The 26,395-nt window shown below is 43.6% G+C and overlaps 1 protein-coding gene across 3 annotated transcripts in view; it reads right to left on the bottom strand.

Annotated features, from left to right (window-relative positions):
• The window catches only part of CAST (calpastatin), a 229,087-nt gene that overhangs the window by 102,640 nt on the left and 100,052 nt on the right, over positions 1-26,395 (bottom strand). For all 3 annotated transcript variants that reach the window (XM_069752042.1, XM_069752059.1, XM_069752050.1), the window contains one exon: positions 16,473-16,538. In XM_069752042.1, the coding sequence (XP_069608143.1) occupies positions 16,473-16,538 (66 nt within the window). The remainder of the gene's footprint in view (positions 1-16,472; positions 16,539-26,395) is intronic.

Genomic DNA, 26,395 nt, shown 5'->3' with positions numbered 1-26,395 from the left:
GTTTTAATCACTGGGGTATGACTTTTGGGATCCCCAATTATCCCAAGAACAAAGTTCTGCAGAGATCCTTCTGACTGGAGTTGAATATACAGGTGCTTCCCACAAAATTAGAATATCATCAAAAAGTTAATTTATTTCAGTTCTTCAATACAAAAAGTGAAACTCCTATATTATATAGAGTCATTACAAACAGAGTGATCTATTTCAAGTGATTATTTCTGTTAATGTTGATGATTATGGCTTGCAGCCAATGAAAACCAAAAATTCATTATCTCAGTAAATTAGAATAATTAACAGAAAACACCTGCAAAGGTTTCCTAAGCGTTTAAAAAGGTCCCTTAGTCTGTTCAAGTGAGCACCACAATCATGGGGAAGACTGCTGACTTGACAGATGTCCAGAAGGCAGTCATTGACACACTCCACAAGGAGGGTAAGCCACAAAAGGTCATTGCTAAAAAAGCTGGCTGTTCAGAGTGCTGTATCCAAGCATATTAATGGAAAGCTGAGTGGAAGGAAACAGTGTAGTAGATAAAGGCACAGAAGCAACCGGGATAACCGCAGCCTTGAAAGGATTTTTAAGAAAAGGCCATTAAAAAATTTGGGGGAGATTCACAAAGAGTGGACTGCTGCTGTAGTAATTGCTTCAAGAGCCACCACACACAGACGTATCCAGCAGATAAGTTAGAAATGTCGCATTCCTTGTGTCAAACTCATGACCAATAGACATCAGAAGTGTCTTAACTGGGACAAAGAGAAAAAGAACTGGACTGTTGCTCAGTATTCCAAGGGGTTGTTTTCAGATGAAAGTAAGTTTTGCATTTCATTTCAAAATCAAAGTCCCAGAGTCTGGAGGAAGAGTGGAGAGGCCACAATCCAAGCTGATTGAGGTTTAGTCTGAAGTTTCCACAATCAGTGATGGTTTGGGGAGCCATGTCATCTGCTGGTGTAGGTCCACTGTGTTTTATCAAGACCAAAGTCAGTGCAGCCATCTACCAAGAACTTCATGATTCCCTCTGCTGACAAGCTTTTTGGAGAAGGAAATGTCATTCTCCAGCAGGACTTTGCACCTGTCCACACTGCCAAAAGTACCAATACCTGGTTTAAAAACAACAGTATCACTGTGCTTGATTGGCCAGCAAACTCATCTGACCTTAACCCCATAGAGAATCTATGAGGTATTGTCAAGAGGAAGATGAGAGACACCAGACCCAACAATGCAGACAGGCTGAAGGCTGCTATCAAAGGAAACCTGGGCTTCCATAACACCTCAGCAGTGCCACAGACTGCTCGCCTCCATGCCACGCCGCATTGACTCAGTAATTGATGCAAAAGGAGCTGGTGTTATAAAGTATTCTAATTTACTGAGATAATGACGTTTGGGTTTTCATTGACTGTAAGCCATAATCATCAACATTAACAGAAATAAACACTTGAAATAAATCACTCTGTGAGGACTCTATATATGTGTTTCACTTTTTGCATTGAAAAACTTAAATTAACTTTTGGATGATATTCTAATTTTGTGAGACGCAACTGTACACTGCTCAAAAAATAAACGGAACACTAAAATACCACATCCTAGATATCACTGAATTAAATATTCCAGTTGCAAAATTTTAGTCATTACATAGTGGAATGTGGAAGAGCAATAAAACAGAAAACTGATCAATGTAAATCAAAATTAATATCCCATGGAGGTCTGGATTTAGAATGATGATCAAAATCAAACTGGAAAATCAAATTACAGGCTGATCCGACTTCAGTGGAAATGCCTCAAGACAAGGAAATGATACCCAGTAGTGTGTGTGACCTCCACAAGCCTGTATGACCTCCCTACAATGCCTTGGCAAGCTCCTGATGAGGCAGCGGATGTTCTCCTGAGGGATCTTCTCCTAGACCTTGATTAAAGGATTAGTCAACTCCTGGACAGTCTGTGGTGCAACGTGGCATTGGATGATGGAACAAAACATGTTGACTCTATGCTCGATTAGATTCAGGTCTGGGGAACAGGCGGGCCAGTCCATAGAATCAATGCTTTCATCATGCAGGAACTGCTGACACACTCCAGCCACGAGGCCTAGCATTGTTATGCATCAGAAGGAACTCAAGGCCCAGTGCACCGGCATATGTTCTCACAATGTGTCTGAGGACTTAATGGCAGTTAGGGTACCACTGGTTAGCACACTTGAGGGTTATGCGGCTTTCCACACCATTACTGACCCACTGCCAAACTGGTCATGCTGCAGGATATTGCAGGCAGAAGAATGTTCTCCACGGTATCTCCAGACCCTGTCACACCTGTCATGTGCTCAGTGTGAAACTGCTCTAATCCGTGAAGAGTACAGGGTGCCAATGTTGAATCTGCCAATCTTGATGTTCTCTGGCAAATGCCAATCGCTCTGCACAATGTTGGGCTGTAAGCATAATGGGTCACCCAATGCAGAACCACTCCATTATAGGGGTTGTCTTGCTAATTGCTTATCACAACAGCAGGAGAAACTGATTCACAATCAGTGTTGCTTCATACCTGGACAGGTTGTTTTCACAGAAGCGTGGCCGACTTGGAGTTACATTGTGCTCTTTAAGTGTTCCCTTTATTTTTTGAGCAGTATATATTCACCTCTGCTCTATTCATTCTCTATGGGACTGCTGTAATTTGCCATGTGGAATACTTGGCTATCTCCTGTAGAGAGAGCATTGAACGGATATGCACATGCTCTAGTTCTGTGGAACAGTGTTCCCCAGTTCAAAGTGGATTCTAATGGCCGGAAACCCAACAATCAATAACTTGATTCCTTGTCCTATGGACTGGGGTTACCTTACATATGTGGTACATCCCCTATAAGTAATTTAGTATGCAGGCATCTTGTAAGCACACAGATAAGGAATGATAGCGCATGTAGCTGCCAGACAGTGCACTGCAATCACATCCTCCTCCAATACTATATACGGCCTAACCTCTGGTCTGCCACCGCCTCTCCTCTCCTCCGCACTGATATAGGATCAGACTCCAACTTTCAAAGCAATAAAATAAGTGTATAGATGTGGATATGAAAAGTGCACTCTGGCCTCCTCTGGGTATAATCCTGCACACTTATATATGCTGCGAGTAAGGCAACAATAAGAACTTTCTATTGAAATATAAGACATGAATATTTTCACTTTTTAGGAGAGGAGTTGTCGTTTATATCCTTCACACATTGACTTCCTCATCAGGCTGCTGCCAATCTCTCACACGTGCAAGACTCAGACTGTGGAATCTGAGGTCAGACTAGTCCCTGGGAATTAACGCCACGCTGCAGGACTAGTCCTATCACATTTGTATGACATAAAAGAATTTATTAAAAGAGAGAAACATTTCTATTCTTTATGAAGCGATTTGCCTTCATTTCTGTAAAAACAATGCTTGTAAGTGGCTTCCAAACCCCGCTCTTCCCAAGTGTGTTTTCCCGCTTTCTGCTTCACTGATATCAGAACATTGTCATTTGGAGTACAGATGATGGCAGTGATCTACCGGTCTCCTCCTCTGAGTGATGTGCTTAGGTCACATGTCCAGGATTTGGTCAGTATTTTACCTCAGGATTTGTAGGCAATTCCTGAAAAACTGGTATACTCTGGTATTTTGGAAAGGCAGAATCTCAAACTGATAATGTATTTGAATAAAACATAAGGTTGTTTCATTATGCATTTCTATGAGTGTCTTGATGAGATCAGAATCTCCTAAGAATGTTAATCTTTATTTTTATTATTGACATTATTATTGAATTACCATCTGGCCTGGAACAATCAGGTCAGATTATATGGTGACCTGAAGTTAACTCTGCCATACACATTTGATAAATGACAGCCAAAGTCTGTATTTGACCTTCTACTTCCAGGTCTTACCACTAGAGGGCAGACTTGATTGAGACTAGGAAAACAGAAGGTGAAGAATAACATGGCGGGTATCAGGACGTAACGCAATGTCACAGAAACTTCTGCACTCGCACGGAGCGGATAGCGGTCCTGTTTGTAGTTGTAGAAATCTCCAATGTGTGAAAACAAAGCCTTCTGTGTTCTACTAGTCCAGATCTCTAATCAGCTGTGTCTCAGTGCAGAATGAACAGGACAATGGCATGACAAGTATTTGCTAACTTCCTTTTCAATCAGCTTCTTTTTCTATGACTTTGGGAAGATTTAGGAGGATTACCCAACGCTTGTACTATCAGATCTGGTGATGTGTGTGTACGTGCACACCTAGCTGGGGATCTGATTTCCAATAGCACCCAGCGTGTAAATCATTGCACTGGCGATGTGCGCGGTGTCTGGTATGTGACAGGCGGGGAAGAAGCAGTGTACCTTTCCCATTTCAGACACATGGGTGTGTCGTGTTAATGTTTTGCACAATCCAAGAAGATACCTGCAGAAAAGCTATGCACAGACTTGGAATGAGGAATATCAGCATTCCAGGTGTAGACACAGGCCGAGAAACACCATTGTTACACAGATCGGGGATCAGGACTCATCGCTGCCACATTCTTCCTAAAATGCTTTATCGGTGATTTACTGGGTGCTGACGAAATACTTTCCTAAGAATCAAAGGATATAGAATACCTGTCTGATAGATGCGGGTCGCACCCATGACACCCACATGTATATTAGAAAAGAGGCCCTGACTAACATCCGTCAGTAGAAATGTGGGTAGATTTGCCATAAACATGTAGGAGAATTACGGCCACCTCTCCACTGACAGCGACAATGACTGGGCCGCTCTGACAGATCTAGATCCCATTGGTGGGACCCGCACCATACATACGGTATATGGCAGTGCCCCTATAAAGGACTCGTCATAAATATAAAGCTATCTATCTACAAAATATGTAATCGTTACGTGAACATATGAATGTAAAACGTCATAGCTAGTCAATGGTGAAATAAAAAAGTGAGTAATATGTGTTTGGTTTATACGTGAATTGTGTTGCGTGTACAAAATACTGAATTCTGTGGTGTGATTAGTACTTAAAAAAATGTTTCGGATCTGATGGATGCTACAATAAGTAAATAGGTTTTCATTGAAAACTGCCACAGCTGACAATGGCTTTGTTATGAAGAGCCAATATGATAGTGTGAAGCTACAGTTAGGTCCAGAAATATCTGGACAGTGACCGAATTATCCTGATTTCAGCCCTGCATGACACTATTTTGGACTTAAAATAGAAGCAATTGAAGTTTAGACTTTCAGGCTTAATTAGAGGGTTTGAACAAAAATATCCTGTGAAACGTTTAAGAACTGCAACCATTTTTCTATAAAGTCTCCTCATTTCTGCCGTTCAGAAGTAATTAAACAAATTAACTTTACCATAAATAAAATGTTAATTTGTAATACTTTGTAGAGAATCCTTTGCACACAATCACTGCCAGAAGTCTGGAAGCCACGGATGTCACCAAACTTTGGTTGACTCCTTTGTGACGCTTTGCCAGGCCTTTGCTGCAGTTGACTTCAGTTGTTGCTTGTTTATGGGTCTTTCTGCCTTACGTTTTGTCTTAAACATGTGAATTGCAGCGCGATGGGGTTGAGATCTGGTGACTGCCTCACCTATTGCAGAATATTCCACTTTGTCGCCTTAAAAAAAAGTCCTGGGTTGCTTTCATAGTATGTTATGGGTTATTGTCCATCTGTACTGTGAAGTGCCGTCCAACCTTGCTAAATTTGGTTGAATCTGAGCAGAAAGTATCGCCCTGTACACTTCAGAATTCATCTGGCTGCTTCTGTCTTCGGTCACATCATCAATAAACACTAGTGACCCCAGTGCCATTGGAAGACATGCATGCCCATGCCATCACATGGCCTCCACTATGTTTTACAGAGGGTGTGGTGTGCTTTGGATCATGAGCCGCTCCAAGCCTTTTCCCAGTGCCATTGGAAGCCATGCATGCCCATACCATCACACTGCCGCCACCATATTTTACAGAGGGTGTGGTGTGCTTTGGATCATGAGGCGTTCCAAATCTTTTCCAAATTTTCTTCTTCCCATCATTCTGGTACAGGTTCATCTTAGTTTCATCTGTCCAAAGAATGCTTCTCCAGTACTGGGCTGGAGTCTTTAGATGTTTTTGGCAAAGTCTAATCTAGCTTTTCTAGTATTAAGACTAATTAATGGTTTGCACTCTGTGGTGTACCCTCTGAATTTGCTCTCGTGACGTTTTCTCTTTATGGTAGATACTAAAACACCTATTCCCTGGAGAGTATTCTTCACTTCACTTGGATGGATGTTGTGAAGGAGTTCTTTTTCACCATGGAAAGGGTTCTGCGATTATCTACCACGGTTGTCTTCTGTGGACGTCCAGGAATTTTTGAGATCCTAAGCTCACCAGTGTTGTTATGTAGGCAATCCAGTAACACAGTGTGCCAGTAATCAGAGCACATACAGTGATCTGACAATAACCCAAAAACAATAGAACGAGCTCTGAGACGTGGAATCTCTGTAGACCGCAATACCTGAACCTATCCTAAACACAACTAAAGGCAGCTGTGGATTGCGCCTGACACTACCTATGCAACTCGGCACAGCCTGAGGAACTGACTAGCCTGAAGATAGAAATACAAGCCTGACTTGCCTCAGAGAAATACCCCAAAGGAAAAGGCAGCCCCCCACATATAATGACTGTTAGCAAGATGAAAAGACAAAACGTAGGGATGAAATAGATTCAGCAAAGTGAAGCCCGATATTCTAGATAGAGCGAGGATAGCAAAGAGAACTTTGCAGTCTACAAAAAACCCTAAAACAAAAAACCACGCAAAGGGGGCAAAAAGACCCACCGTGCCGAACTAACGGCACGGCGGTACACCCTTTGCGTCTCAGAGCTTCCAGCAAAAACGAATAGATAAGCTGGACAGAAAAAACAGCAACAAAAGCAAAGAAGCACTTATCTAAGCAGAGCAGCAGGCCACAGGAAAGATCCAGAAGCTCAGATCCAACACTGGAACATTGACAAGGAGCAAGGAAGACAGAATCAGGTGGAGTTAAATAACAAGGCAGCCAACGAGCTCACCAGAACACCTGAGGGAGGAAGCCCAGAAGCTGCAGTACCACTTGTGACCACAGGAGTGAATTCAGCCACAGAATTCACAACACAGTGTGCTCTTTCTTTTGCAGAATTTACCAAACTGTTGATTTAGTCTCTCCTAACATTTATGCTAGCTCTCTGTTGGGAGTTCTTTTTAAGACTAATGATGGTCTGTTTCTCTTGCATTGAGAGTGCCTTTGACGACATGTTCACAGCAAGAGCTTCCAAATGCAAATGTCACAACTGGAATCAGCTCCAGACCTTTTACCTGCTTAATTGATGATGGATTAATGAAGCCCATTAAATAGCTTTTGACATAATTATCCAATTACTTTTGGTTCCTTTAAAAAAAGGAAAGCTACATATTAACCCCTTCGCGCCATGCGCCGTACTAGTACTGCGCTGCCGGCACTGCATAAGTGCCAGCCGCAGTACTAGTATGGCGCCGCCATTTTCCGGTCACCGCGCGGTGATCGGGTTCCGGTGTCTGCTGTTCCTGACAGCAGACAATCCCTGCACGCAGCCCCGGGTGCCTGCACCGCCCCCCCGCATCAGCGATCGCTGTGATTGGCTGGTCAATTTTGACCAGCCAATCACAGCGATGTGACAATAAAGTTTCAAAAAAAAAAAAAAAAAAAGCATGTGACAGGCTGTGATTGATGCTGTGTGACGTCGCACCAATCACAGCCGTCACTGTAGGTGGGGTGATCGCCACGTCACCTCACCTGATTAACCCCTATGGCGCTGATTGGCTGAACAATAGCTTCTAGCCAATCAGCGCCAAAGGGGTTAATTTAAAATACCGATCACCGCCCTGCACGCCATCTTTCTCTCAGATTTGGCGTGCAGAGCGGTGGTCTAAGCCCCTCTGTGTCACCTTAGTGAAGGAATCCATTGGTGGCCAGTGCGATCCTCCCTGGGATCTCCTGCCTCCAGCTTGTGCTCCTGCTTCAGCTTGTGCTCTGTGCTGTGTGCTCTCTGCTGCCATCTGCCTGCTGTGTGACTCCTGTGATCACAGCAGCAGCAGCACCTCCCCCACCCCTTTCCCATCCCCCCATCCCTGTTCCAGTACCCCCTCCCTCCCCCACCCTCCAATTGAAATTTTTTGCGCATTTTTTTTGCACTTTTTTTCCTGTGCGCGGCGTCCCGCGCAGAGCATTCGTGCTCTTCCTGTGTCCGCAGCGCTCTGATCAGTATCGCTGCTGATCAGAGACTGCGCCACAGGACTTTTTTTTTTAGGTTAGTTAGTGTAGCGGACATTGCAGTCTAAGCGACGTCCGTTTTTTGTTTTTTTTTTAGAAAAAAAATTGTAGTTAGTACAGTGTAGTTTTAGACGTAACAAGGTAGCGTAGCCGGCGTCAGTGTTTGGTGACGTCCCTCCATCCCTGTTCAAGTACCCCCCTCCAATTCAATTTTTTGCGCACTTTTTTGCGCTTTTTTTCCTGTGCGCGGCGTCCCGCGCAGAGCATTCGTGCTCTTCCTGTGTCCGCAGCTCTTTGATCAGTATCGCTGCTGATCAGAGACTGCGCTACAGGACTTTTTTTTTTTAGTTAGTGTAGCGGACATTGCAGTCTAAGCAACGTCCGATTTTTTTTTTCTTTTACAAAAATATAATAGTAGTTAGTACAGTGTAGTCTTAGACGTAGATTAGCTGGTGTCACAGCGTTCGTGACGACCGGTCTTTTTTTTTTTTTTGGAGAAAAAAAAAATTGTACAGAGTAGTTTAGTGGTAGCGTGTTAGTGTAGCCAGCGTCACAGCGTTAGTGACGACCGATCATCTTTTAGAAGAAAAAAAAATCGTACTGAGTTTTATAGGTAGGGAGGTAGCGTCTTGTGCATAAAAAAAATCTGCTATCGCCGGATTATCTCTAGTGCATTAGGGGAGCGTACGTCAGTGTTAGTGGCGTTCGCTTTTCTTTTGTAAAAAAAATATTTAGTTGCGTAGGGTAAATTTATACTTTTTTTTTTTTATACAAACTTATTTTTTTACATTGATTTTTCTTTTCATCTTTTTTTCTTGTTTCTTCTACATTTTTTCTCACTACTTGTTTTTTCTCTCTGATTGGTTTTAATAAAGAGTACCCTATACACAAGCCCCACACATTACACGTGTAAAAGCACCACTTACACACACACCCAGGGTTTGGGGAAAAAAAAATGGCCCATTCGTCAACAAGGCGCTATTCACCAGAGGAGGCTTACGCCATCCTTGCGTCCGACACGGATTCAGCCAGTGAGGAAGATCCCACATTCCTCTATTCCTCCTCCTCCTCCTCCTCATCTGGTGAGGAAAGACCCCTAACACGGCGCCGTAGGACCCAGGCAACTCCTGCAGCAATCGATCCCGTATGGATTGCACCCCCGGAAAATTTTCAGCCCGTCATTCCGGATTTCAGCAGCAGCTCAGGAATCCAGTTTGACACGACTGGCCTCACTGAAATTGACTTCTTCAAATTCTTTTTCAGTGATGAAATAATAAATATTATGGTGGCCCAGACGAACCTGTATGCCCAACAATTTTTTACCCAAAATCCCACGTCATCTTATGCCAGATGGACCCCCGTAAATGCAGCAGAGATGATGACATTTTGGGGAATTGTGCTGCATATGGGCCTAATCAAAAAGCCAAAGCTTCGGCAATACTGGAGTACTGACATTCTCTACAGTACACCGGTATTCCGCATGGCCATGAAAAGGACACGATTTGAAGCGATCCAAAAATTTTTGCATTTCAGTGATAATGCGCAGTGTCCTCCCCGAGACGATCCAAACTTTGATCGTCTATATAAAATTCGTCCAGTGGTTGAACTCTTCAGCAGAAAATTTGCTGAGGCATACACACCCCAGAGGGACATCGCTATTGATGAATCTCTCGTTCATTTCAAAGGGAGGCTAAAATTCCGACAGTACCTGCCCAGTAAGAGGTCCAGGTACGGAATAAAGCTGTACAAACTGTGCGAGAGTACCTCAGGGTACACCCACAGATTTAGGGTCTACGAGGGTAAGGACACCCAGATTAACCCCCCTGAATGCCCCCCCATCCTGGGGGTGAGTGGGAAAATTGTGTGGGAATTGCTGCACCCACTGCTGGATAAGGGTTATCACCTTTATATTGACAACTTTTACACCAGCATCCCACTCTTCAAGGCCCTCTCTGCCAGAGGTACAGCTGCATGTGGCACCGTGCGAAAAAATCAGCGAGGCCTCCCTAAGCCGCTAATTGGGCAAACGCTGAGAAAAGGGGAAAGCAGAGCCAAATGCAGCGACAACATGCTGGTGGTCAAGTATAAGGACAAAAGGGATGTCCTTATCCTGACCACCATACACCGTGACAACAGCACCCTTGTCACTGTTCGTGGGACCACAACACAAGTCCCAAAGCCAGATTGTATCCTGGATTACAATCGGTACATGGGGGGTGTGGATCTCTCAGATCAGGTCCTCCAACCATACAGTGCCATGCGAAAAGCTTACGTATGGTACAAAAAATTGGCCGTGCACATTGTACAGATGGCACTGTACAATGCTTTTGTGCTGTCCCGATCTGCAGGCAATACGGGGACCTTCCTTCAGTTTCAGGAGGTAGTCATCAAGGCCCTAATGTTTGGCACTCAGGGAGGTGAGGGTCCCAGTACTTCTGAATCTGATAGTGCCCGTATTGTCCAAGGTCAACATTTCCCAGGACAGGTTCCCCAAACAGCGAGGACAGGACGATCACAAAAACGGTGTAGAGTATGTTCCAAGAGGGGAATCCGAAAGGACACAATTTACCATTGTGAAACCTGCCCTGAGAAACCTGGCCTTTGCATTAAGGATTGCTTCAAAGCATACCACACGTCCACAAATTAATAAAAATTAGTTTATACCCTGTTGACACAACACACTGTGTAGTTTCCAACATGGGGTCACTTGTGGAGTGAGGCACTTGGAGGTTTACGGTGCTCACCACATATCTAAATAAATTCCTTGGTAGGTCCAGTTTTCAAAATGGGGTCACTTGTGGAGTGAGGCACTTGGAGGTTTACGGTGCTCACCACATATCTAAATAAATTCCTTGGTAGGTCCAGTTTTCAAAATGGTGTCACTTGTGGAGTGAGGCACTTGGAGGTTTACGGTGCTCACCACATATCTAAATAAATTCCTTGGGAGGTCCAGTTTTCAAAATGGTGTCACTTGTGGAGTGAGGCACTTGGAGGTTTACGGTGCTCACCACATATCTAAATAAATTCCTTGGGAGGTCCAGTTTTCAAAATGGTGTCACTTGTGGAGTGAGGCACTTGGAGGTTTACGGTGCTCACCACATATCTAAATAAATTGCTTGGGAGGTCCAGTTTTCAAAATGGTGTCACTTGTGGAGTGAGGCACTTGGAGGTTTACGGTGCTCACCACATATCTAAATAAATTCCTTGGTAGGTCCAGTTTTCAAAATGGGGTCACTTGTGGAGTGAGGCACTTGGAGGTTTACGGTGCTCACCACATATCTAAATAAATTCCTTGGGAGGTCCAGTTTTCAAAATGGGGTCACTTGTGGAGTGAGGCACTTGGAGGTTTACGGTGCTCACCACATATCTAAATAAATTCCTTGGGAGGTCCAGTTTTCAAAATGGGGTCACTTGTGGAGTGAGGCACTTGGAGGTTTACGGTGCTCACCACATATCTAAATAAATTCCTTGGGAGGTCCAGTTTTCAAAATGGGGTCACTTGTGGAGGATTTCCACTGTTTAGGTACATCAGGGGCTCTGCAAATGCAACGTGACGCCTGCAGACCAATCCATCTAAGTCTGCATTCCAAATGGTGCTCCTTCCCTTCCGAGCTCTGCCATGCGCACAAACAGTGGTTTTTCCCCACATATGGGGTATCGGCATACTCGTGAAAAATTGCACAACATTTTTTTCTTTCTATTTTGTCCTATAACCCTTGGGAAAACAAAAAAAACCTTGCTAAAGATCATTTTTGTGGAAAAAATGTGTTCTATTTTTTTTTTACGACTCATCATTATAATTTTTGGTGAGGCACTTGGAGGTTCACGGTGCTCATCACATAGCTAGATAAGTTCCTTGAAGGGTCTAGTTTCCAAAATGGGGTCACTTGTGGCGGTTTTCCACTGTTTAGGCACATCAGGGGCTCTCCAAACGGGACATGGTGTCCGATCTCAATTCCAGCCAATTTTGGTTTGTAAAAGTCAGAAGGTGCTCCTTCCCTTCCGAGCCCTGCCGTGTGCCCAAACAGTGGTTTTCCCCCACATATGGGGTATCAGTGTATTCAGGATAAATTGGTCAACAACTTTAGTGGTCCATTTTCTCCTTTTACACTTGTGAAGATAAAAAAATTGTTGTTAAAAGATCATTTTTGGGGAAAAAATGTGAATTTTTATTTTCACGCCTCTACGTTCTAAACTTCTGTGAAGCACCTGGGGGTTCAAAGTGCTCACCACATAGCTAGATAAGTTCCTTGAAGGGTCTAGTTTCCAAAATGGGGTCACTTGTGGCGGTTTTCCACTGTTTAGGCACATCAGGGGCTCTCCAAACGGGACATGGTGTCCGATCTCAATTCCAGCCAATTTTGGTTTGTAAAAGTCAAAAGGCGCTCCTTCCCTTCCGAGCCCTGCCGTGTGCCCAAACAGTGGTTTTCCCCCACATATGGGGTATCAGTGTATTCAGGATGAATTGGTCAACAACTTTAGTGGTCCATTTTCTCCTTTTACCCTTGTAAAAATAAAAAATTTGTTGCTAAAAGATCATTATGTGGAAAAAAAAGTTAAATGTTATTTTCTTCCTTCCACAGTCCGTTAATTCCTGTGAAGCACCTGAAGGGTTAATAAACTTCTTGAATGTGGTTTTGAGTACCTCGGGGGGTATAGTTTTTAGAATGGTGTCACTTTTGGGTATTTTAAATCCTATAAGCCTCTCAAAGTGACTTCAAATATGATGTGGTCCCTACAAAAAATGGTTTTATAAAAGTTGTTGAAAAAATGAGAAATCGCTGTTTAACTTTTAACCCTTATAACTCCCTAAGGAAAAAAAAATTGGTTCCAAAATGTTGCTGATGTAAAGTAGACATGTGGGAAATGTTATTTATTAACTAATTTGTGCGATATGAGTCTCTAATGCAAGGGTATAAAAATTCAAAGTTTGAAAATTGCAAAATTTTCAAAATTTTCGCCAAATTTCCGTTTTTTTCACAAAGAAACGAAGGTAATATCAAATAAATTTTACCACTATCATGAAGTACAATATGTCACGAGAAAACAATGTCAGAATCGCCAGGATCCGTTGAAGCGTTTCAGAGTTATTACCTCATAAAGTGACAGTGGTCAGAATTGTAAAAATTGGCCCTGTCACTTAGGTGAAAACAGGCTTCGGGGTGAAGGGGTTAAATAGCTTCCTAAACCCTTACTCCAACTAGGATGTTAATTAAAGCTGAGAGTCTGCACTTTAAGCCCATAATGATTAGAGAACTGTATCTTGAATATGTTTTGATAAACAGCTAAAATGCCAAAACTTGTGTCACTGCCCAAAAATTCCTGCACCCAACTGTTTATACACAAGGTCTATCTATGCAGGTATGTATCTATGTGTTTATCTATTCAAAATAAAAAATAGCAGCACTCCTGTTACAAAAAGGTGATATGGTATTTATTGCAAGCCCATTTTTACCAGGTTTCAGTTTTATATGTACACAGTAGGCTGGTAGTCTGCATTTTGGACTTTACTTGATTGGTGCTACTTCATCTTTTTTTGGAATTCTGTTTATCAAAAAATAAAAGCAGCACTTTTCATGCAAAAAATAGATAGAAAACGCCAAGGTTATCACAAAAACCTTTGTATACAAATTTTAAAAAAAGGCGCAGCACAGCAAAGTCAGATGGTGATGAAACCTATCTCAAGCGAAGGTGAAGTAAAGACATAAAGAGCCAGCAATAAAGGTGTTCTCTGTCTGTCTGCCTCTTCCTAGCAATCTATATTTCTAAACCATTCATATCCACGTCATGTAATTATACATTAACCTACAATTCCAGGTATGTACATTATAGGATATAAAATGTGTACGTCTCTTCACGTCAGATTTCGTCAGCACATAGGAATGTTTTCATTCAGGTACAGGATGTCTGAGGAGCAGGGCATGAATGCACAGACAGATGCAAATATTTTGGATTGGGCCTGCTTCAGTTATGGATTATGGAAATTACTACCTATGTTAATGTTTACATGCATCAATAAAAATAATATAAATCTATTTTTAGAGGGCACATAATTCATTTCACAGTTGTTGTATCCTGACATTTATACATGAAATCACCACTGTAGTACTTAAGTAATGTAGAAAATAGAGCTCTGAGCCCCTCACCTCGAAAACATCGCACTGACTGTAAAATAGAAACGCATGCAGTAACAATTGTGCAATACGACTAAATACCTAGTGACATACGAACAATTGTGCCATAGTGTGTGCATGCACAGCGGATGAAATAAGTATTGAACACGTCACCAATATTCTAAGTAAATATATTTCTAAAGGTGCTATTGACGTGAAATTCGAAACATCCATCCACTGCATCCTAAACTCATTTCAGGAATCAGGTTACTGAAATCTGCATCTGAGATCTACTTATTCCATCTGATAGCCAAGGTATTAAGTGGAACTGTACTTTAAAGGTACCGTCACACTAAGCGACGCTGCAGCGATACCGACAACGATCCGGATCGCTGAAGCGTCGCTGTTTGGTCGCTGGAGAGCTGTCACACAGACCGCTCTCCAGCGACCAACGATGCCGGTAACCAGGGTAAACATCGGGTAACTAAGCGCAGGGCCGCGCTTAGTAACCCGATGTTTACCCTGGTTACCATCCTAAAAGTAAAAAAACAAACGCTACATACTTACCTACCGCTGTCTGTCCTCCAGCGCTGTGCTCTGCTCTCCTCCTGTACTGGCTGTGAGCACAGCGGCCGGAAAGCAGAGTGGTGACGTCACCGCTCTGCTTTCCAGCTGACCGACGCTCACAACCAGTACAGGAGGAGAGCAGAGCACAGCGCTGGAGGACAGACAGCGGTAGGTAAGTATGTAGCGGTTGTTTTTTTTTACTTTTAGGATGGTAACCAGGGTAAACATCGGGTTACTAAGCGCGGCCCTGCGCTTAGTTACCCGATGTTTACCCTGGTTACCAGTGAAGACATCGCTGAATCGGTGTCACACACGCCGATTCAGCGATGTCTGCGGGGAGTCCAGCGACCAAATAAAGTTCTGGACTTTCTTCCCCGACCAGCGACAGCACAGCAGGGGCCTGATCGCTGCTGCCTGTCACACTGGACGATATCGCTAGCGAGGACGCTGCAACGTCACGGATCGCTAGCGATATCGTCTAGTGTGACGGTACCTTTAGTGAACTTTCAGCACAAATATATAGAAATGCCTAACACCTCATACACAATAGTAAGCACTGTAGATACAGGCTGATACATTACTGCCTAACCTCATATGTGCAGAGCAAACAGCGGGAATCTCAGATTCCTAAGCCCTGTGTCAGGTATCGGGGGGGTATACCATTAATAACGGGAATCGAAACACCGACCCAAATCATGTTCTCTGGGATCCCAGCTACCCCCGGTAGCCGAGACCTCGGAGAAATTCCGACTCTGGGGGGAGCTATACCCTTAAACCTCAGCACCGTTAATTAAACGGCGCTGCGGTTAAAGCACCCTTAACTGCCGCCATTAAAAGGCATATCTGCGGTCGTTAAGGGGTTAAACGGAATCCATCATTAAGATCAACCCTCCTAAGCCGTCCATATGGGCATCATAAAAGTTGAATAAACCGATACCTTGATATTTGGGATCTGATGTCGTATTCCAGAGAAATGCACATGTAATATGTAAATGAGCTGTTAAGCTCTACGGGCTTTATGAGAACCTGCCTCCATTTATTTATAATATTAATGAAAGAGGGAGTTATCAGTGGGAGACATGTAACGACTGACAGTCTGATCTACATGTCTCACACTGGTAATGCCCCCTTTCATTAAAATAATAAGCTGTGGAGGCAGATTCTCAGAAAGATCTATGTCCGGCCCATAAATCTTAGCAGCTCAAATATATATTTATTATATACACACACACACACACATATATATTACAAAAAACATGTATTTCTTTGAAATAAGACATCGGATCGCAGATATCAAGGTATCATTTTAATCAGCTTTCTATGAACTACATGCCCAAATAGACAGTTCAGAAGGGTTGATACTACTAACAGATACCCTTTAATTCATATTTTGGGTTCAATAATCCTATTGATAATGCAGTTATTGCCATAAAACATGGACAAAAGAAAACAAAAATGAAGGAAAAAATATGAACAAAGTAAGGATCCCCACAGATAAACCAAATATTTTATCGAATTTGCCACAAGACGAGTGTGTACTTACCTCTGCTGTTTCATTGCTCTTCTTATCTGCAGGCTTGGATGTCCCATCTGTCTTCTTACCACATTGCTGAAATAAAACACAATTCCACTGTTATCTACTATTCCAGGGTCACACCTGAAAGCAAAACACGGCGTTACGGCAATCTTCCGGCAATAACCCGCTTCACGCTCTGCTGCTGCCGTATGGGGCACTCTGGAGATGCTCCTCTGGAGCCCTGCTGTATGTGGCAGATATATACCAGATACAATGTATGATAAATTATTGGAACCACAAATAACACTACAAAAGCTGTTAATATGGTATACATCCGGGATGCATCGTTTTTATTTTCTGAAGCAAGGGCCACATAGTCATAATACACCAATCCCAAGTACTGCAGTAAAATGTATTAATATGCGATACATTTATCAATAGAGTGTGCCATAAATGTCTGATGGGTAGAAGTCCTGCTTCCAGAATCTTCCACTGCCCCTGATCCAACAGTTCTAGTCTACTATCCTTCCTAAGTATCAGAAATGTCACTCTTTACAGAGATGTGGTATGACAACTATATAAGTCTAGTACTGAAGCAGTGATAACATTTGGGCTCTAACCAACCTCCTTTCATGTAGAAATTAGTCTAATTATGGCAGTTCCCAAGGATTTCATCAAAAGGAAATTGAAAAGCCAAAAACAACAACCAAAAGAGATAAAAAATGTGAATGTCAGAACATGGAGTTTTTCGAGCTGGTAATACACTTGAGATAAAAGTCAACCGAACTGGCAGGATGGGCCGACAATATCACAGGTATTGGGGTCTCCTGGTGACGCTGACGTTTAAGAGAAGTTTTGCATACCAGGCCTAATGAAAGGATTGCTGGAGTAAAATCTCCTAATTTATTAGGAGACGGACGTCAAAAACTGACATGCATCTCTGCCAGAAATGTTACTCCAGTCTGGGACTGGAGTACAGTTTCTTAAAATGTATGTCGCAAAGTTGGATAAATTCAGATTAATTTGCCAAGCGGGCTTAACCATGCTCTGTCTCCCTCCAGCCCTGTCCACAGCTGGCCAAAACTGGTGAAAAAAATGCCAAAAGTTGAAAAATTTCAAGATGTTTTACATCAGACCTGTGGAATAAACACTTGATGACAGTGCCCACAGAGATTTGACTTTCCCATGCTGATCCTTTGTTTCCAAGACACGTTGATGTAAGAGGCAGCGGATTATTAAACTCTTCCCGTCAAAACAAGTAGGGATGCTGAGTGCAACGCAGGAAAAATGTCAAAATCTCCTGTGCTTAGCTTGCTGTAGGCTCTATTCACATTGGTGTCATAGCTTTCATTACCAATTATGGTTTCTTGCTTTCTACGCCGACTAAGACCTCATTCAGACATCCATTATTCTTATATGTGTAGTCACGGGTAGACTATGTACCCATTATAGGCTATGGGGCGGATCACGTCTATGTATCGTTTGCAGACCAAGAGGTCCATAAAAAAAATCACACTGGATGAAAATTAGCCATAAAAACCTATTGGTCCATGAAAATCACGGACAGCACAGAAATGCCATCAGTGTGCAAACCGGGTGTTGTGTGTGACTGACATTGTAATGAACAGAAGACTGACAGTTTAAGTTTTTCTTTCTTCATGGAAAATCAATGGTGGAACTATGATGGTAGAAACTGACACACTGATCAAACATGATGAAACTCGGGTCCAAAAACTGATGACACTGAGGCCATGTGCACAGGTTCAGGTTTTTTTCGCGTTTTTTCGCACTAAAAACGCTATAAAAACTCATTAAAAACGCATACATTATGCATTCTATCATTTAGAATGCATTCTGCATGTTTTGTGCACATGGATGCGTTTTTTTTCTGCGAAAAAAAACGCATCGCGGTAAAAAAAATGAGCATGTTCATTATTTTTGCGGATTTTCTGCGTTTTTCCCGCAATTCTATGCATTTGGAAAAAACGCGTCAAAAACGCGAAAAAAACGCATGCGGATTTTGGGCAGAAATGTCCGGTTTTTGTCAGGAAAATTTCTGCAAGAAATCCTGACGTGTGCACATACCCTAAGAGCAGTATTTGAGTACGTGAAAAATCAATGTCTGAATGAGGCCGAATATGTGTCATGGCTGTTTTCTTTAACCCCTTCAAGACCCAGCCTATTTTGACCTTAAAGACCTTGCCGTTTTTTGCAATTCTGACCAGTGTCCCTTTATGAGGTAATAACTCAGGAACGCTTCAACGGATTCTAGCGGTTCTGAGATTGTTTTTTCGTGACATATTGGGCTTCATGTTAGTGGTAAATTTAGGTCAATAAATTCTGCATTTATTTGTGATAAACACGGAAATTTGGCGAAAATTTTGAAAATTTCGCAATTTTCACATTTTGAATTTTTATTCTGTTAAACCAGAGAGATATGTGACACAAAATAGTTAATAAATAACATTTCCCACATGTTTACTTTACATCAGCACAATTTTGGAAACAAAATTTTTTTTGTTAGGAAGTTATAAGGGTTAAAATTCGACCAGCGATTTGTCATTTTTACAACGAAATTTACAAAACCATTTTTTTTAGGGACCACCTCACATTTGAAGTCAGTTTGAGGGGTCTATTTGGCTGAAAATACCCAAAAGTGACACCATTCTAAAAACTGCACCCCTCAAGGTACTCAAAACCACATTCAAGAAGTTTATTAACCCTTCAGGTGCTTCACAGCAGTAGAAGCAACATGGAAGGAAAAAATGAACATTTAACTTTTTAGTCACAAAAATTATCTTTTAGCAACAATTTTTTTATTTTCCCAATGGTAAAAGGAGAAACTGAACCACGAAAGTTGTTGTCCAATTTGTCCTGAGTACGCTGATACCTCATATGTGGGGGTAAACCACTGTTTTGGCGCTCGGCAGGGCTTGGAAGGGAAGGAGCGCCATTTGACTTTTTGAATCAAAAATTGGCTCCACTCTTTAGCGGACACCATGTCACGTTTGGAGAGCCCCCGTGTGCCTAAAAATTGGAGCTCCCCCACAAGTGACCCCATTTTGGAAACTAGACGCCCCAAGGAACTTATCTAGATGCATAGTGAGCACTTTGAACCCCCAGGTGCTTCACAAATTGATCCGTAAAAATGAAAAAGTACTTTTTTTTCACAAAAAAATTCTTTTAGCCTCAATTTTTTCATTTTCACATGGGCAACAGGATAAAATGGATCCTAAAATGTGTTGGGCAATTTCTCCTGAGTACACCAATACCTCACATGTGGAGGTAAACCACTGTTTGGGCACATGGTAAGGCTCGGAAGGGAAGGAGCGCCATTTGACTTTTTGAATGAAAAATTATTTCCATCGTTAGCGGACACCATGTCGCGTTTGGATAGCTCCTGTGTGCCTAAACATTGGCGCTCCCCCACAAGTGACCCCATTTTGGAAACTAGACCCCCCAAGGAACTAATTTAGATGCCTAGTGAGCACTTTAAACCCTCAGGTGCTTCACAAATTGATCTGTAAAAATGAAAAAGTAATTTTTTTTCACAAAAAAATTCTTTTCGCCTCAATTTTTTCATTTTCACATGGGCAGTAGGATAAAATGGATCATAAAATTTGTTGGGCAATTTCTCCCGAGTACGCCGATACCTCATATATGGGGGTAAACCACTGTTTGGGCACTCGGCAGGGCTCGGAAGAGAAGGCGCGCCATTTGACTTTTTGAATGGAAAATTAGCTCCAATTGTTAGCGGACACCATGTCGCGTTTGGAGAGCCCCTGTGTGCCTAAACATTGGAGCTCCCGCACAAGTGACCCCATTTTGGAAACTAGACCCCCCAGGGAACTTATCTAGATGCATATTGAGCACTTTAAACCCCCAGGTGCTTCACAGAAGTTTATAACGCAGAGCCATGAAAATAAAAAATAATTTTTCTTTCCTCAAAAATGATTTTTTAGCCTGGAATTTCCTATTTTGCCAAGGATAATAGGAGAAATTGGACCCCAAATATTGTTGTCCAGTTTGTCCTGAGTACGCTGATACCCCATATGTGGGGGTAAACCACTGTTTGGGCGCACGGCAGGGCTCGGAAGGGATGGCACGCCATTTGGCTTTTTAAATGGAAAATTAGCTCCAATCATTAGCGGACACCATGTCACGTTTGGAGAGCCCCTGTGTGCCTAAACATTGGAGATCCCCCAGAAATGACACCATTTTAGAAACTAGACCCCCAAAGGAACTAATCTAGATGTGTGGTGAGGACTTTGAACCCCCAAGTGCTTCACAGAAGTTTATAACGCAGAGCCATGAAAATAAAAAAAAAAATTATTTTCTCAAAAATGATCTTTTAGCCTGCAATTTTTTATTTTCCCAAGGGTAACAGGAGAAATTTGACCCCAAAAGTTGTTGTCCAGTTTCTCCTGAGTACGCTGATACCCCATATGTGGGGGTAAATCACTGTTTGGGCACATGCCGGGGCTCGGAAGTGAAGTAGTGACGTTTTGAAATGCAGACTTTGATGGAATGCTCTGTGGGCGTCACGTTGCGTTTGCAGAGCCCCTGATGTGGCTTAACAGTAGAAACCCCCCACAAGTGACCCCATTTTGGAAACTAGACCCCCAAAGGAACTTATCTAGATGTGTGGTGAGCACTTTGAACCCCCAAGTGCTTCATAGAAGTTTATAATGCAGAGCCGTGAAAATAATAAATACGTTTTCTTTCCTCAAAAATAATTATTTAGCCCAGAATTTTTTAATTTTCCCAAGGGTAACAGGAGAAATTTGACCCCAATATTTGTTGTCCAGTTTCTCCTGAGTACGGTGATACCCCATATGTGGGGGTAAACTACTGTTTGGGCACATGCCGGGGCTTGGAATTGAAGTAGTGACGTTTTGAAATGCAGACTTTGATGGAATGCTCTGCGGGCGTCACGTTGCGTTTGCAGAGCCCCTGATGTGCCTAAACAGTAGAAACCCCCCACAAGTGACCCCATTTTGGAAACTAGACCCTGAAAGGAACTTATCTAGATGTGTGGTGAGCACTTTGAACCCCCAAGTGCTTCATAGAAGTTTATAATGCAGAGCCGTGAAAATAATAAATACGTTTTCTTTCCTCAAAAATAATTATTTAGCCCAGAATTTTTTATTTTCCCAAGGGTTACAGGAGAAATTGGACCCCAAAAGTTGTTGTCCAGTTTCTCCTGAGTACGCTGATACCCCATATGTGGGGGTAAACCACTGTTTGGGCACACGTCGGGGTTCAGAAGGGAAGTAGTGACTTTTGAAATGCAGACTTTGATGGAATGGTCTGCGGGTGTCACGTTGCGTTTGCAGAGCCCCTGGTGTGCCTAAACAGTAGAAACCCCCCACAAGTGACCCCATTTTAGAAACTAGACCCCCCAAGGAACTTATCTAGATATGTGGTGAGCACTTTGAACCCCCAAGTGCTTCACAGACGTTTACAACGCAGAGCCGTGAAAATAAAAAATCATTTTTCTTTCCTCAAAAATTATGTTTTAGCAAGCATTTTTTTAGATTCACAAGGGTAACAGGAGAAATTGGACCCCAGTAATTGTTGCGCAGTTTGTCCTGAGTATGCTGGTACCCCATATGTGGGGGTAAACCACTGTTTGGGCACACGTCAGGGCTCGGAAGTGAGGGAGCACCATTTGACTTTTTGAATACGAGATTGGCTGGAATCAATGGTGGCGCCATGTTGCGTTTGGAGACCCCTGATGTGCCTAAACAGTGGTAACCCCTCAATTCTAACTCCAACACTAACCCCAACACACCCCTAACCCTAATCCCAACTGTAGCCATAATCCTAATCACAACCCTAACCCCAACACACCCCTAACCACAACACTAACCCCAACACACCCGTAACCCTAACCACAACCCTAATTCCAACCCTAACCCTAAGGCTATGTGCCCACGTTGCGGATTCGTGTGAGATATTTCCGCACCATTTTTGAAAAATCTGCGGGTAAAAGGCACTGTGTTTTACCTGCGGATTTTCCGCGGATTTCCAGTGTTTTTTGTGCGGATTTCACCTGCGGATTCCTATTGAGGAACAGGTGTAAAACGCTGCGGAATCCGCACAAAGAATTGACATGCTGCGGAAAATACAACGCAGCGTTCCCGCGCGGTTTTTTCCGCACCATGGGCACAGCGGATTTGGTTTTTCATATGTTTACATGGTACTGTAAACCTGATGGAACACTGCTGCGAATCCGCAGCCAAATCAGCACCGTGTGCACATAGCCTAATTCTAAAGGTATGTGCACACGCTGCGGAAAACGCTGCGGATCCGCAGCAGTTTCCCATGAGTGTACAGTTCAATGTAAACCTATGGGAAACAAAAATCGCTGTACACATGCTGCGGAAAAACTGCACGGAAACGCAGCGGTTTACATTCCGCAGCATGTCACTTCTTTGTGCGGATTCCGCAGCGGTTTTACAACTGCTCCAATAGAAAATTGCAATTGTAAAACCGCAGTGAAATGCGCAGAAAAAAACGCGGTAAATCCGCCATAAATCCGCAGCGGTTTAGCACTGCGGATTTATCAAATCCGCAGCGGAAAAATCCGCAGAGGACCAGAATACGTGTGCACATTCCTAACCGTAGCCCTAACCCTAGCCCTAGCCCTAACCCTACCCCTAACCCTACCCCTACCCCTAACCCTAGCCCTACCCCTAACCCTAGCCCTAACCCTACCCCTACCCCTAACCCTACCCCTAACCCTAACCCTAACCCTACCCCTAACCCTATTCTAACATTAGTGGAAAAAAAAAAATTCTTTATTTTTTTATTGTCCCTACCTATGGGGGTGACAAAGGGGGGGGGTCATTTATTATTTTTTTTATTTTGATCACTGAGATAGATTATATCTCAGTGATCAAAATGCACTTTGGAACGAATCTGCCGGCCGGCAGATTCGGCGGGCGCACTGCGCATGCGCCCGCCATTTTGGAAGATGGCGGCGCCCGGGAGAAGACGGACGGGACCACGGCTGGATCGGTAAGTATGATAGGGTGGGGGGGACCATGGGGGGGGGATCGGAGCACGGGGGGGGGAATCGGAGCGCGGGAGGGGTGGAACGGAGCGCGGGGGGCGTGGAACGGAGCACGGGGGGGCTGGAATGGAGCACGGGGGGGTGGAACGGAGCACGGGGGGGGGTGGATCGGAGTGCAGGAGGGGTGATTGGAGCACGGGGGGGTGATTGGAGCACGGGGGGAGCGGACACGAGCACGGGGGGGAGCGGAGCACTGGACGGAGGGGAGCCGGAGCAGTGTACCGGCCAGATCGGGGGGGTGGGGGGGCGATCGGAGGGGTGGGGTGGGGGCACATTAGTATTTCCAGCCATGGCCGATGATATTGCAGCATCGGCCATGGCTGGATTGTAATATTTCACCCGTTATAATGGGTGAAATATTACAAATCGCTCTGATTGGCAGTTTCACTTTCAACAGCCAATCAGAGCGATCGTAGCCACGAGGGGGTGAAGCCACCCCCCCTGGGCTAAACTACCACTCCCCCTGTCCCTGCAGATCGGGTGAAATGGGAGTTAACCCTTTCACCCGGTCTGCAGGGACGCGATCTTTCCATGACGCCGCATAGGCGTCATGGGTCGGATTGGCACCGACTTTCATGACGCCTACGTGGCGTCAAAGGTCGGGAAGGGGTTAACAGATCTCATAGTAGAACAAGCTGTAATAATCTGTGTGTCATAGAGCAACAGAAACCTGATGAATAAGAAGGGTGGCAATCTGTCTGTTGTTTACAGCTCTTCGTTAACTCTACAGACGACACGAGTGTCCTTTTGGCCTCCCCTGGGTCAGTACTTGTTAGAATTCATTTTTTTCTCCAGTCAGGAACAATACAATGCTGTGCTATTCCATAAAGTGCTACCTATTACATTATTGTCCGCCATTTGTCCACCATTTTTAAACTATGTGGTCAACTTGTTTTTCCCCTTTTTATGATGGGAGCCTTTGGTCCATATCCTGCATTATTTTCCTGATATTGTAACGTTTCCCTGGTGCGTAAAATTCAGCCTCAATCTCTTCTTTTAAAATACTTGAGCACAGCCTTAGGAACGCAGCTTCAATTCACTAGGGATGAATTCTTCCAACGTTACTTATTCAACTCTACATTCCCCGGAAACGTATTATAGAAAAGATATCTAAATGGGAAATGGAGCAGTTTATTGCAAATTATTAACATCAAAACCCAGTAAATGCAGCTCAACAATCGAAAAATTGCTAAAATATTGACAGCCATGACTTGATATTCCCCTGAAAAAAGGCAAAATATGAAGCCAGCACAGTGCACAAAGCATAAGACATTAGGGATGTGGGCGGTGAGATTTTGCCGGTCTGTTTTCAGGTCAGACTCACTTATTTTGATCTACCCATGCATGTGAACCAAGAAACACAGGGTAGGGTGAGAAATAATTAAACACTATAGGTCTTGTGGGCCTTCAGGCTTAGCTAGAAGTGAAGAAAGCACTTAGCTCCTTATATTAGCATACATGGATGCGCTCACATAAACCAGTTATGTCTGGCCAGTGCTTTTTTTGCCTTAAAGTGAAAGAACTAATGGAAGTTGTAATTGTTGTGCAACTGATCTCTAAGCAAATACCGGTAATTATGCAAGGTTTCTCCGACTCCGGGACAACCCAACTGCTACTATCATATACAACACTGACTTAAGGGTACCGTCACACAGTGCCATTTCGATCGCTACGACGGTACGATTCATGACGTTCCAGCGATATCGTTACGATATCGCTGTGTCTGACACGCAGCAGCGATCAGGGATCCTGCTGAGAATCGTACGTCGTAGCAGATCGTTTGGAACTTTGTTTCGTCGCTGGATCTCCCGCTGGCATCGCTAGATCGGTGTGTGTGACACCGATCCAGCGATGCGTTCGCTTGTAACCAGGGTAAACATCGGGTTACTAAGCGCAGGGCCGCGCTTAGTAACCCGATGTTTACCCTGGTTACCAGCGTAAATGTAAAAAAAAACAAACAGCACATACTTACATTCCGGTGTCCGTCAGGTCCCTTGCCGTCTGCTTCCCGCACTCACTGACTGCCGGCCGTAAAGTGAAAGCAGAGCACAGCGGTGACGTCACCGCTGTGCTGTGCTTTCACTTTACGGGCGGCAGTCAGTGAGTGCGGGAAGCAGACGGCAAGGGACAGACACCGGAATGTAAGTATGTGCTGTTTTTTTTTTTTTTACGCTGGTAACCAGGGTAAACATCGGGTTACTAAGCGCAGTCCTGCGCTTAGTAACCCGATGTTTACCCTGGTTACCCGGGGACCTCGGCATCGTTGGTCGCTGGAGAGCTGTCTGTGTGACAGCTCTCCAGCGACCACACTACGATTTACCTACGATCACGGCCAGGTCGTATCGCTGGTCGTGATCGTAGGTAAATCGTATAGTGTGACGGTACCCTTACAGAAAACCTTTTTGTCACCTTCGCTCTATTGGTTTTGGACTTCACTATTTTAAACATTAGTGTAAGTTGGCCAAACCAGATGATTTAGGTGAGTCCATCTGGCCATGTTATGTGTATGGGGCCTCCCAACTTTCCCCTTGTTGTCAAATGATGATAAAGAAAACCTGTCAGCAGCACAATTTTTAAGTGTAAAGTAGAGACATGGCAGTAACAGTGCTGAAATACAAATTACATTGATACCTTTGGTGAAGAAATCCGCTTTGTTGTTCTTCTTTAATCACCATTTGAAGTTTTCTGCTAATTATCTTTCGGTGCACAGGGGCCGGACTGTGCAATGAGTCTTCTTCTCCCTGTCTGCGGTTCCCTGGCCCCTCCACTTGCCTCTGGTCTTTGAATGATAGGTCATTGCTTTTTCAGTGATCTGCCTCCTAATTTTAAAATCTCCTCCTCAAACAAAGGAGATAACAGGGGAGTGGGCCGG

The sequence above is a fragment of the Ranitomeya imitator genome, chromosome 1, assembly GCF_032444005.1.
Source record: "Ranitomeya imitator isolate aRanImi1 chromosome 1, aRanImi1.pri, whole genome shotgun sequence".
Lineage (NCBI taxonomy): Eukaryota > Metazoa > Chordata > Amphibia > Anura > Dendrobatidae > Ranitomeya > Ranitomeya imitator.
This window is presented reverse-complemented; position numbering and strand designations above follow the sequence as displayed.